Below are 13,785 nucleotides of genomic sequence, written 5' to 3'. Positions count from 1 at the left end.
CTTTTGGATATGTTAAAGAAAATTGAACCTTAACTGCACCGCATGTATTTTTCAGCTGAGTGAGTGTGGTACCGTGCTCGTCGCGGTCAGTCAGTGCCGGATTAATTTCTCGTGTTGTTATGGCTCCCGGTAGTGAAGTGAATGACGATAATGTATCGAAACATACTTCCCAAAAAGTGAAAAAATGTCAAGGTACTAGCAATGTGAATGAAAAAAGTGGCAGCGAAAATGTTAACAAAGGTAAGGTTTGAATGGTCATGTCCTCAGTTATGTAACATTGAGCAATTGATCTAAGTAAAAAAATATTTAATTTTAAAACCTGCATGGACTGCATTGCAGTCATGTGACTGTTATTAAAACATGTGACTTCAATTTGTTATTTTTTCGTCTAATATCAATTTATTACCTTTAATAATGTATAAAAGTATCGAAACAACAAATATTAGATAAAACAATACATCATTCAAGGTAAAAAGATGTTAACGTAATTATAGAATAGTAATTGCTTGAAATTAAAATTTATTACACAACTATTCTATCTATTGCATGATTCCATTTGTGTGGTATTAAAACATAAAGAAGTAGTATTATAGGAGGACAAATAATTATAATTGCATTTGCAAATTAACCTATAAGAATAAAGGTTTGTCTTAAATAAAAATTAAAACCCCTCTTATCATGGACTTTCAACTGTCAATGATTAAACTAAAAAACCAAACAAGTAATTTTGTATGTCTCTTCAATTTATTAAACAAGAAACGAAAATAATAAATCATGTTTTTTTAAATCTAATTAAATGTGATTTATAATTCAATTAATCAAACTGTTATGACATCACATGGTTTTTTATTACATTTTTTTGAATTTCCAATATTTTATATTACATTAATACCAAATTTTTATTAGTAAAAAAATAACACAACTAATTCTGAAGGTAATTAAATGTAGGTGACATTTAATTATTTTACTCAATAAATAAAAAAACTGTTCTAATTTAAAAAATACAATGTTATTAGTATAATTGTAATTTTCTTATTAGATTCTTGTTAAAAATTAAACTTATTTTCTTACTTGGAGAGTATGCTATTTCATTGTGAGTTTCCACTGGTGTCATGCTGTGTTACAACAATATTGACATTCCTTTCATTCTCTTTTGAGAAGAAAGAGACAATGTGTGGTACAGGAGATATCACAGTTAAAATTCAGTGTAATTAACATCTCACACAATGTTTCCATTTCTCTGCCAATTTTTCTTGGGAACTTATTAGGTCATAATTTTTTGTCAACTTGTTTTAAAAAGTGTTGATAAAAATTATTCTTTATACATATCATATTTTATGATTTTAGAAAATTGGCCTTTTAGTCAATAGTGTTACTTAAGACATTCATCAATGCAAATCAATGCATCAGGAGTGCACAATCAAATTTTTATATATGAATAAATGTTTTTAAAAGCTTCATTACCACGACAATAAATGACCTAGATGAAGATGTATGTAATTTTAAAAACAAATAGGGAATGAGAATGTTAAATGTACAAAGTTAACATGTAATTCACTAATTGACCTCATCTTGTTCTTTACTTGGGTTATCATAAAGTGCATATTATTTATTTAGGACAAACAGATATAAGTAAAGAATTTTATTGTTTAATATAATATTTTCAAATGGCTTCTATTGTTTTACCAACATTTCTGACCAACATTAAGAATTGTGTGTTGATAATATTTAGTAGTTATTTTATGAAGTAACTAATGTCAACAATAAGATGAATAGCATTGCTAAAATTTTAAATATTTGTATATATTCTCCGGAAGTTATGAATACTGGCCCGTTTTATGCAAATTGTAGTTAAGTGCAAAAGTATTTGACAGTGCTGTAAAAAGTTATCTAAATCTTCATAGATTATTTTTATGATATGTGACGCAGAAACTGAGTAAAGTAATTTTACTTTATAGAGTGTCTAATGATGTTGCATTCGAAAGATTGTCAAATGTGTTAAATGATGATGCAATCAAATGTAACTTGCCTATGCTTGTAACATCAATTTATTAAAGAAAGTGGTGATCCCTGATTGCATCTCCACAGTAGGTAAATGTCTATTGGAAAAATGGCACATAACCCACTTTATAAAATTATAAATACAAAAGTTAAGATGGATGAATGTTTGTTAGAATTTGTGAACTAAACTGCTGAACAGATCTCGAAGGATATTTGGCATAGATGAAGACGATAGTTTGGAAGAGCACATAGGCTAGTTTCGATCACGGAAATAGTTACGGTTCTGGGATGCATTAATTTTTTTTTGATGTTTACTCGATAATTCTACAACAGTTTAATATATCCAAAATTGGTACATATATAAAACTAATTTTCTCATGTTCAAAAAGCACATTCAAAGCAGAATGAAAATCTTTCACTTTATCTCATTTAGGTAAATTGAAATCGGTTACCTATCGTCGATTCTACCGACGCAAGTCTGTATAAACTTTGCACGTACGATTGTCGCACCCTAATCGTTATTTATATTTTACATTATTACGATAACCGCCAAAGGTATACTTATCTATTACCGGTTTCAACTAAATATACTAAAATGTAAGGTATTTTATAATTCACTTGTGCTTAGTCGACCAATTACTTGATTATCACGTAGAGGGCGTTTATTCTTGTGATATATATATGGAGACTGTAATATGTTTGGAAACATTGTTGTTGCTAGCAGATTATTTAAGCTCGGTCGTCTCGATTTTTGACCGACTTCCCAAAAGAAGGAGTTACTTAAATCGTCTGTATGTTTTTTATGTGTTTTACGGCATAATCTAAGGGCGAGACAGCTTCCTCCCCTCTTGGCGACGCCAACGGTAGGAAATAAAGTTCAGAAGTATACCACTAATTTTTTTTACGAGAAAAAGAAGTTTGGTAATATCTGGGTAATTGAAAAACTGAAATAACAGTACTGTATTAGAACAAATGTGTTCCCCCGTGACGAACTAATTGACAGTCCAACGACTTGGCACCACATGGCGGATGCTATTCCCTCAACACTGTCAAGACATGATTGATGTAAATAATAGCGGGGGGTCAAATCTTACAAATATATGTACGAGAAAACGATGAAACGTGTGAAAAAGTTAATAATTTGCATTCAATTAGTCAATTTTGAATAGCATTGCGACTTAATGTGCTATTGCAAAAAAATCTCTTTGCATGTATTTAAATTAATCTCGGTAATTATTCATATAGCTTTGTGGTTAGCGGAAAGTGTGTATTTCTATAGTTGATAATTGAAGAAAAAAAAATATAACCAAAATTTAATTGCACACATTATAATCCGTCGCTATCACTACGCACACCGTGCAAAAATAACGATTTGCATAAGGTTTTCGGTTGACGTTACGGGGTTATGTGGTCGGTCTTATCAGCTGAATATTAGTATTAATGATCAGGGAAATTAAATTAATTGCCGTTTTAGAAGTAGCCAGTCTAGGCCGTTGACTTCGTACCACCATGGTACTTTGTCCCCGCCGGCACATCGACAATAGTCTTGGGATATTGCCAGCGTACAAGCGACGTATTCTGTACCCTGATGATAATGTTTTCATACGTTTAATTATTTTTTGTTATTATCCCCTTTATTCTTCACGTAGGTGTGTGAGTTTTCATAAATTAACATCGTTTTTATGTCCTTGATGTTTGACTTCTGTTATTCAAGAGGGTTATCTTATTTCTAATCACATAACAAAGAACTTCTGTCTTGTATGTAAAATAAAAATAATTTTCTTATGTAACTCGTGTTAATAGGTATGTATTCGTTGCTATATATCGCGAAATCTTCCCCGATTACGGACTTTACTTGCAAATCTAAAGATGACATTATTCACGAATATATTTTTTATCACAATGAGCGTTGGATTGCTATCGTCATTATTAAATCTGACTTGAACCGGTTTTTTGGTACAATTCTTTTATCAGCATAATCTTCCGTAACGTACACGTACATTAAAAAAAACAGGCGAATTTCTTCCTCTTCCTTTTTGAAGTCGGTTAAAATCGGTTAAAATAGGCAATCGATTTATTTGAATGGAACTGAAAAAAAAAACGTTATTCTCTCCGCAATAACAGGACTTTCAATACGGTAAATCGAATATTAAGGTTTCCAAGCAACTATGAATTGTGAATATAACACCTAACTTAATTTACCACATATCCTTTGAGCCTTGGCCGTCTAGACATACGGCGGGCTTCCCTTTTACCTACTAGCTGATACACGAGTATATACATCTTTTATTGTTTATTGTGTAAAACATTCAAAAGGAGGAACGAAGATTTCACGAGGAAGGATATGGGTATAGCAGAAGAGAAGTTAGATTGCTAGTGAAGATATAGTTTACTATCTCGTGTTTTATTTATATTCCGACAAGCAAGGGAATATTTACAACGTGCAAAAGCAATACACGATAAAATTTAGTACCGTAGTGGTTGTAGGAACCAGGCTGTATACCAGAATTACCGATTTTTCAGTGAACGTTTATAGTTTCTAGTCATAAAAATATATGAATGACATCGCTAAATGTTATAAATTCTTTAACGGTAATTATTGTCTTATAATAGTCGTTAAAAACTCGTAATAAATTAATGAGAAATTTTAATACATCGATGTAATCACTGTTGTATTTTTAGGCTAACGTCCTTTTAATTCTATTAATAAGTTTCATTGTAACTTCTACGTCTATCTATACTATTATAATAAAGCGTAAACACACACTTCTTTGTTGCCTAAGATGTCAGCAATTACAGCATATTTTTGAATAATTCTTTGTTTAATAAAAAGCCCTACACTTACGTCACGCTTTAGGCTACATATTTTCACACCATTAACTAAGAGGGTAAACATTTTGAATAAAAACCCTAATGTGGGAAAGAGACCATAAGTTGTTGCCAACATCAAGGAAGCAAGGTTGACATGGTTTGTCATAGTCATGTCATTTTAACATTTGCAATTGAAAATTTGACAAATGTAAACAATAAAATAAAGTTTTTATAATTTCATGCGGATGAAGCCGCACTCGAACAGCTAGTGTGGTATAAAATATATTCACAGTGACAATGTACGACAAAATTTTAAAGAAAAAACCTAATTCAGTTGACAGCTCTGATTGATCCTTTATAGTTTACCCACACCTGATAACGTTGTGATTTCTACACGTAAGATAAGAATTTTATATTTCCTCTACTAGAGGTTTTTACTGACATGTGTTTGCGAGCGTGTGAGTTTGATTAAGTATTCGATAGAACGTATATTATTTAGCACCTGAAATGAAGCTAGGTTAACATGTTTATGTATATGCACACTTGTGTCGAACGATAAAAAGGCGGGAAAGTATATAAAATGGTTTGGTTATCAATACATTTTAATTTAGCAATTTATTTGTAGAATAAGAATAAGTATGTAGTGGAAATCAATAAAAATGAGAAATTACACCTATTCGATCTTAACAATGTTATTTTTATACCACTAACTTTTGCCTGCGACTCCGTCCGCGTGAAATTATAAAAACATATGACGCCTATGTGTTCTTCCAGATCCGTTCAGCCGTTTAGGCTACACACTTTAGCAAACATTCATCCATCCATCTAAACTTTCGCATTAATAATATTAGTATGATTAGTTTAGTATGAAGTTTGACAATCATAGACTTATTAAACCCAGACATTGTATCGTCAATTTTAAACACTGTAAAATACTAAAATGAAACTATAGGAAACTCTAAAGTCTGTCAAACATTTACATTAAATTTAACTATAGAACCGAATTCTACTGTTCTAACTAATGTGACCAAATCATCATATATTTGTATCGATATTACCGAAATAAAACACCTTTATAGTTTTGGCATTGATTGAAAAATGTAGAAATTTTCATTATTTCTAATAAAAAGTTATTAACTTTATACATTCTTAACTCATAACGTGTCATGTAACTTGGTATACGTAGTTAGTGACACTGTACACACGTAGATATGACACTGCGATGACACTGAAGGTTTTGAAATACAAAACCATACGTAGACTGTCTACATTTGAATTCTTCAACTTAGGTATACAATTTCAGCAACTATGGCACCCTACAAAATTAATTGGTCTTTAATAAATTTACTCATTTATACAAATAATACATTCTTCTTGTGCCTCTTCACTAATGAAGGTTGGCCGTCAGCTTAGCAAATCTCTCCCTATATCTAAATACATATTTGTATTTGTATCGCGAAATAGGTTTTCGATGCTGATGATACTTAGCCAAAGTGTATTTCTACGCCAAACGCGACTGTTTCCTGTATTTTCTTATCATTATGAGTCATATATTGTCATCATCATCACCAGATGTCCGCACTGGGGAGCTCGGAGCCTACCCTAAGTTAGGGGAACACAGTTATATATTAAAACAAATAATTATAATAATTTTGATATATTCCATGTATGGGTTGCTAATTAGGTCAAAATCCCGGAATCTGAATATTTTTAATTGTTACAAGAGTGTAATTAGTAAGATTACAATGACAAATGTTAATAAAATCAAGCTTTAAGATGAAAACAAAAACCAACTTGATATTCCTTATGTTTATATTACAAGAGTTTATATTTATAACTGAACCTTGATTAAGATTCACTCGTTCATTGATGAATGAATCGACCTTTGGACGTTAATCGACTAGCTATTAAAAACGTCACACAGATTTGTATAAAATTAAATAATAACTCGTGTGAGTAAAAAACAAATGTTTATAAATTTGTCCTCTAAACGTTCAGAAACTATCTGGTATAGACAAACTGGAAAGTTTTATCCGTTGTAAAAAACAAACCGTCTTTCTGTCCATCTCTATTTATTTATTGTTCAAATTAACGTTGAATCGAAATGCATGCTGTTGATTGACTCGCAGCATTAGTGAGGAAAATTAGGTTAGTTGAAACGAACAGTCGAATGGCGGATATATTATTTTACGATATAAAGCATCGCGAGACTGTAACCGTGGGTTCTCATAGTCCTCACCGCTGTATAAAACATATTGTTATCTCTATTTTTTAAGAGAAAGAGAGGGATGCTAAGCGGAGAGGCAGTGGAAACTGACTATCGACTTGATACCTACGTGTTTGTTAACGCGACCATTCGGTAATGCAACTGAGAAAAGAAACGATATGAGAATGAACCGATTAATTATACAGACAAGATGCTAGATAAATAAGAAAACGAAATAATGTTACGATTGTAGAATATATTTTGACGTTAAATCACGACATAACAATTTGTTTGAATGTTATTTGTTAGTTCGAAATGTTTTTTTTTTTACGTTTGTTATTTGGAGCATGCGGGAATAGTGATATAAAGCGTGATTCATTTTGTGCAGTTCTTGGCTTTGATGATTTAAAATTTACACGATCTTAACTATTGAATGAGAAAACCTCTTACTTCTTCAATATGATCTATTATTTTATTTGTACCTGATGTTATTTTAATACGTAATACGTAATTTCTAGTGGTTGTCTCTTGTTTATAAATATATATGAACATATCTCATTAGAAATTTTGGTAGATACCGTACAAATTACTTTTCTAACGAATAGTTCGTTGGTAACTTGTGGACCGAATTACAAGCAATGAATAAGTATTCAGTTATTACAAACATTGGTTACTGTTATTTCTGGTTTATAGACCTAATGCTGTAAAAGTTTTCGTCTGAAATGTTAGACCAAAAAATCCTCTATTTGTAATAGTTGATTGCTTCATGGCCCTTAATAGATCTAGGTCATGATCGCATTTTATTTCTTGAAAGTAACATATAGGTTTGTCGAACGGCCCATTTTGAGAAATATTTTTGTGATCTTTGTCGTCTTTCAGGGCATGTCGTTAATGTGTAACTCAAGCATTAGGGTGTAGGTGTTGAAATACGTCAACTTACGGAATATGTCATTGTCGTGACTGTCCAATTTATGTAAAAATTTCTAACCTCGCGTATGTTTGACTTGAGATTTTGGGTTCGAACCGGTTGTTGCTGGCCGCTAGTTAATTGTAAAATTAGAATAGTTAGTGTATAAACGAGGGCAAAGTCGCAGGGGATCTGTTCTACATACTAGACCTAGCCGTTTGCTAAATAGGAGAATACAAAACGATTGTTTTTCTACAATCATTATCTGTCAGATATGTTGGTAAAAATAATCGCCTTCATATCTTCAATTATAATATATTTCATATGTACTTTCGTTATAAGTCTTATTTTAAATAGATCTGTATGTATGTGTGTACAAACATCTATCTATTCTTGTAGGTAACTTAATCTAGCGTATTTTTTTTTCTTTATTTACGATATCTGATTAACAATCGATTAAGAATCGATAAAAATACAAAGAAAGGACTTTGACCCGAAACCTAGGGATTATGAATATCTGAAGATATTTATGCATTCATGGTTGTAGCCATATGCTGGGTACGTTCCTTTTAACAACAAAATAATGTTATGCCAACATAGACACAACGAATATTTGTTCCGTATATATTTAACAAAGACCGTCATAGTCTGTTTTCACTAATAAAGTCATATTAAACATTAATAAAGAAAGTATACGTAGAATTGGTCATAAAACTTGTTGCGTAAATGGAATATGGCAGTAATTGTATGACATAAAATTTGTCCTCTCTCCCGTGAATGAATGATCATGAATGAGATGTTATTGTTTAGTAAAAGATATATTTTTGGTTGTCTTGATGTCTTGTCCGTAACAGAAAATTTACCTTAATAAGTCGACAAGTCAAAGGCTTAAAAGATGGTATGGAGAAGTTATTTCTACTGCCGCACTTAAAATAGTTAAGAGCGTAAAAAACGAATTCCCTTAGTGTGAATTTTTGTAAAAAAATATTGGATGTTTGAGTAACCATTCAACAACTGAAAAAAATAATCCATAATTGGAAACAGATGCAAGAAATAGCATTGTTTTATCTTGAAAACGTGCAGTTAAGTTTTTCACTCTTTAATATTTGTTTGTTCATAATATTTGGGTCGTATGTAAGTTCTGGTTGTTCATTCATTGAATGTAAGCGTGAAAGGAATTAGGAAAAGAGGTCGTAGTAGGTCAAATATGTTTTTGACGCAGTTAGCGGACGTGTTAATTAATAACATAGCGCATGTAGGCCACGTACACAAATGTCACTCTGTTATCTCTGCTCTTACATTATGCATGCTCAAATCTTAGCACTCTCGCAACTCGCCTCCCAAACTAATAACTACATAAATATTTAAAACATTTCTTAAGACTTACAAAAGGTTGTACCGTTGTATACAACGACTACCCAACTCATCCTGTAACCTAGAAGCATAGGTTGAGATTATGGATATAAGTATGACACGGTCTACTAAAAATCTTAACGTATTTATAAACAAGTTCATCGGTTTCGATTACGTTTAATATTTGAAGTTGTTTAAATGCAACTATTATAATTTATATCTATACATCAAGTGTATTCATTCATTAATGTAGCAAAGGTCAGCCTATCACCATATACAGAGACAATATACACTTTGTTTAATGTCCATGTCTGTTAACGCTTATACACTTGAAATACGATCAGCGTGCGAATATTATGTCTCTGCGTGAAAACACAGATCCCGGCAATTGAGCCCCGGTCTCGGTGTTCGGAAGTAAACTGTAAAGAAAGTAACCACACAAGCCTTCGCACTGCTATAATACCTAAAGCGAAAATTAAAAACGGCTCAACACACGTTTTTTATCCTACGGCGACGGCACCGACTAGTTTCAGACCCTTCGGGGTCCTTCAGGGCGAGTATTACTTAGCTTTTGTTCGCGGTCATGTCGCGCCTCGCACTCGCTTAAAGTAATGTCTCACAATAGTTTAAACAATTTAATTGCTATATCTGTAAATAAACCTATTATGTTCTTCTTTTTTAACCGTCTTCCCAAAAGAAGAAGGTCCTAAATCCGTCTATCCTTTCAAGGAGAATGTGAAGGCATACATATTTATTCAGTGGAAGCCCAGAGCTAGAGTAGGTATTGAATGTTCTTGTAAATAATGCAACGTATATTATGATTAACCAAGCATAATAATCTGATTCATGTAAGTTTTATTTACTCTTATTGTTTAAAATATATAACATAAAACAGGAATTGAATATCGTAACTTATTAATAATAACCTGTATAACAGAATTTGTAAACAATAATTTATTGCGATTGGATATCTAGACGTCTTGCTAAGGACTCAGGTCTCTGATGGCAACAAAAGATATAATTTATTCATAAAAAAATGCTATTCTTTGCTTATTCAACCATGAAAATATTAGAGGTCAATATTTATTAGCATTGAATTAAAATAAGGGAAATTCTCTGAAATAATAATTATAAACTTTAGAGGTGATATCAGATGTATTGAAAGACATGTTTATAATCTCTATTGTTGACTTAAATAGTAAACAATGGTGTAAGCAGGCAGTACGCATTTGCACATAGATTTCTCTCCTACACCCATTGTCTTTTTAAACTTTTTTTAATCGATCGAATGATAATCTTACTTCTTACTAATATTATAAATGCGAAAGTTTAGATGGATGGATGGATGGATGGATGGATGGATGGATGGATGTTTGTTTGTTAGCATTTATAGCCTAAACGGCTGAACGGATCTCCATGAAATTTGGCACAGGTTTAGAGCATAGTCTGGAAGAACACATAGGCTACTTTTTATCCCGGGAATAATTACGGTTCCCGTCGGATTCAATAATTTAGTTTTTTAATGTTCACTCGATCATTCTGCAACGGTTCAACATATCTTATTGAAATTTGGCACAGATATAAAACAAAGTCTGGAGTGCACATGAGATAAGCTTCATCCCAGAGAAATGTGCGGTTCCCGAGGGATACGTAGCTTTTTGTAATTTATATAGTTCGTATGTTTTCTAATACCACGCTCGTGGAATCATGAATCTTAAACAGTTAGCCTCGTGACTTTCTTTCCTTCTTATAATCTTAACTTAATGCACACGATATACTACTAAAAAGTGAGGTATGGGCAAATTCTATGTCCAGAAGTAGCCTATTGTTGACAAAGATACAGAACAGAAAAAGTATTTGTACGTGAACGGTCTTTGCCAACTATTTATGTAATTTTGCAATGTACAATTGATTACATTAGTACTAGCTCGAAGGATCTATGTACAGTATATTGGTCCTTCTAGCCGGATATAAATCAGCGACCTATGTATGCCTCCTTTAAGATTCTTAGGTAATTACATAAATTATATTACGTATGACAGTGCATTCATATTGTTTATATACTTCCGATAAGTTTAAATCTGGCATCGGTAGATCTCATTGTATTACAGAATTGGCTTCAGGTTGATCTCAAATGAAACTAAAAGCCAAGAACACCGCGGCCGAGCGAGCGTGCGTTGCGCAACGTTATTGAGGTCGGTTGCCATGCCGACTGCACTCCACTGCGTACTTCTTCTAAGGGCTTCGTTCAACTATAGAGTAAATGATCTTACACAATCAACTAGCCAGTTTAGTTACTAAGATAAATCTAGACACCACGAGATAAAAAATGGTAAAACGCCTGTAAAATTATAACATTTTCACCCAGATTCAACGGAAATGTTATATAAACAAGTTTTCTATTTTGATCTTTATATCAATTCATTTCAGTTAGTTTAATTATGTTACACTTGATTTATTAAAACGCTCGTTAGTTAAATTGACATTAATTTTATTCAATAGGAAATAATGACACACTTAGGGCGTTAGTAATGATACTCTGCGCTCTGAAATAAGTGAATTTAAAGCCGAAAAAGGTTATCCTCTTGAGAAACCATCGTCATAGAGTATGGATGTTTCAGAATTGGACCTCCAGGTTAACACATACACGAATAGATGTTTGTCGTTCTTAACAAGTATGATGATTATTTAAATAAGAGCAAAATTGATAGGAATAACGATATGATGCAAGACGCGTTTATCTTAACAATGCAGCTTGCGTAAGCGTAAATGATATCATAACACAAAATAAAAAGTTAAAATACATGTATAAGGCCTTTTTGGCAATTTGTGTGATTGAAGATTATAACCAATTTTAGATTACATTTGCAAAATAATTTCCGGTCCAATGTTCAAATATAATCGGAATATAATTTTTATTATCCTTGCACAAAAATGTGTAGACCATTTAATTTAAATAAAAACAATTTGTGATATCTTGTCAGCGTTCTAAAAGTTTTTGATGGTTATTGTGTTAAAAAAATGTCAATAATCCAAGATGTCATTGGCTAAATCAATGTCCGTGACGTTTGTTTCATTTGTATTAAAACGCGCACGTTTAACAGAATTCAATACAATAAGGTTCAAGGGAAGCACTCGTAACAGTCGGTGAGTATAAGTTTAATATTCACCGTGTGCCGGCCGCGACGCACCCCTCTGCATTATTCATTGATCGAACCCGTGGCTGGTTACGCCGTCGCCGCTTACCGAGTTTTATCTCAAATTCTAAATCTTTTTATTGCCTACAATCTTACAATAACACATTTGTTAAAAGCTAAGAGCATTATTATCAGGACAACGAATAGTGGAGTCCTAAACTATTCAGAGTTGTAAATCATTCTAATGGTCATAGACCAAATGCGTGGCCGATAAACATTGGTTGTTACGTAGTATGATTATCACGTTATGTTTCTGAATCATTTAAATAATTCATCTTCTAATATGTTTTCTTCCTTTGATTATCGCAATGTCTATGCTGTTAAAAAAGCATTTTAAGGTCATTTGCATAGGACGAACTTCTCGAATAATCTAACAATTCGTAATTTTTGTTGTATGAGACTGATGTATATCCTGGTATAAATATACAAATGTATATGTGCATACTCGAATATACATCCGGACCTTTTATTTGTCGTTCAATATGGAAATGTGAAACATAAAATAGTATGTAGTAATAGCGAATAAAAATTGGAGCCGTTTAGAGGCGCCACGTGAATAATGCTATTCATTGCTACACTTGTCGGATTTCTATTCCTGAAACCCCAGCTCGGTGTTATTACAACTAGAATAAAATTATTACGTCTTCTACTTTATGCGAGAGTGTAAAACGATCTGACACAGATGAAGTCTTTCAAATGGCTGTCCACATAGATTCATAGAAACACTCTGGCGCAAGCTTGGTACGAAATACATTTCAAGAATCCTCATTGTAATATATGGTATTTTGTAAATGATTAAGTATTTGTAATACTATATAAATATTCTAATTTTCTGTTATCTATTCCTTTCCCGTTAAACTGGAGAACGTTCGCTGAACGATAAAGTATACTCGCTTCGAAAAAAAAATCATGTCACCGGCTTGTTATCAGTTTTGATTTAATCTAGAGGCATGGGCTTACGTCTGTTATCTCGTTGTGACGACGATAAAATCAAACATTTCTTGAGATACGGCATATCTTCCCTCCTACTAGAGGTTTTTTTGCTGGTGCTATTATATTTATTACTCGTTCGTAAAGCGAGTGACGGAGCACGTTTATTATCAACACAATGATCGCGGTAGTTGCGCCACTCTTATCATATACGTAAGACAAAATATACTCCGCCTTTATAAATTAGGTCAACAAAGATATTGCATTGCTATTTCTCTGCATAAATTTTATTACGCTGACATATTGCTTTACTAGAAAATTACTGAAATGCCGCAAGAGTCTACTACATCTTGTGATAGAATAAATGCGGTCAAATAGTG

The 13,785-nt window shown here is 32.4% G+C and overlaps 1 protein-coding gene across 1 annotated transcript in view; it reads left to right on the top strand.

Annotated features, from left to right (window-relative positions):
* Positions 1–8: 8 nt before the first annotated feature.
* The window catches only part of LOC106108440 (clustered mitochondria protein homolog), a 28,629-nt gene continuing 14,852 nt past the window's right edge, over positions 9–13,785 (top strand). Inside the window, exon 1 of the mRNA XM_013289606.1 lies at positions 9–240. Coding sequence (XP_013145060.1) covers positions 120–240 — 121 coding nt within the window. The 5' untranslated portion in view covers positions 9–119. The remainder of the gene's footprint in view (positions 241–13,785) is intronic.

Source organism: Papilio polytes, unplaced genomic scaffold, assembly GCF_000836215.1.
Source record: "Papilio polytes unplaced genomic scaffold, Ppol_1.0 DF821511.1, whole genome shotgun sequence".
NCBI classification, from domain to species: Eukaryota; Metazoa; Arthropoda; class Insecta; order Lepidoptera; family Papilionidae; genus Papilio; species Papilio polytes.
The sequence above is the reverse complement of the archived record's forward strand: the minus strand, read 5'-3'. Positions and strand labels throughout refer to the sequence as shown.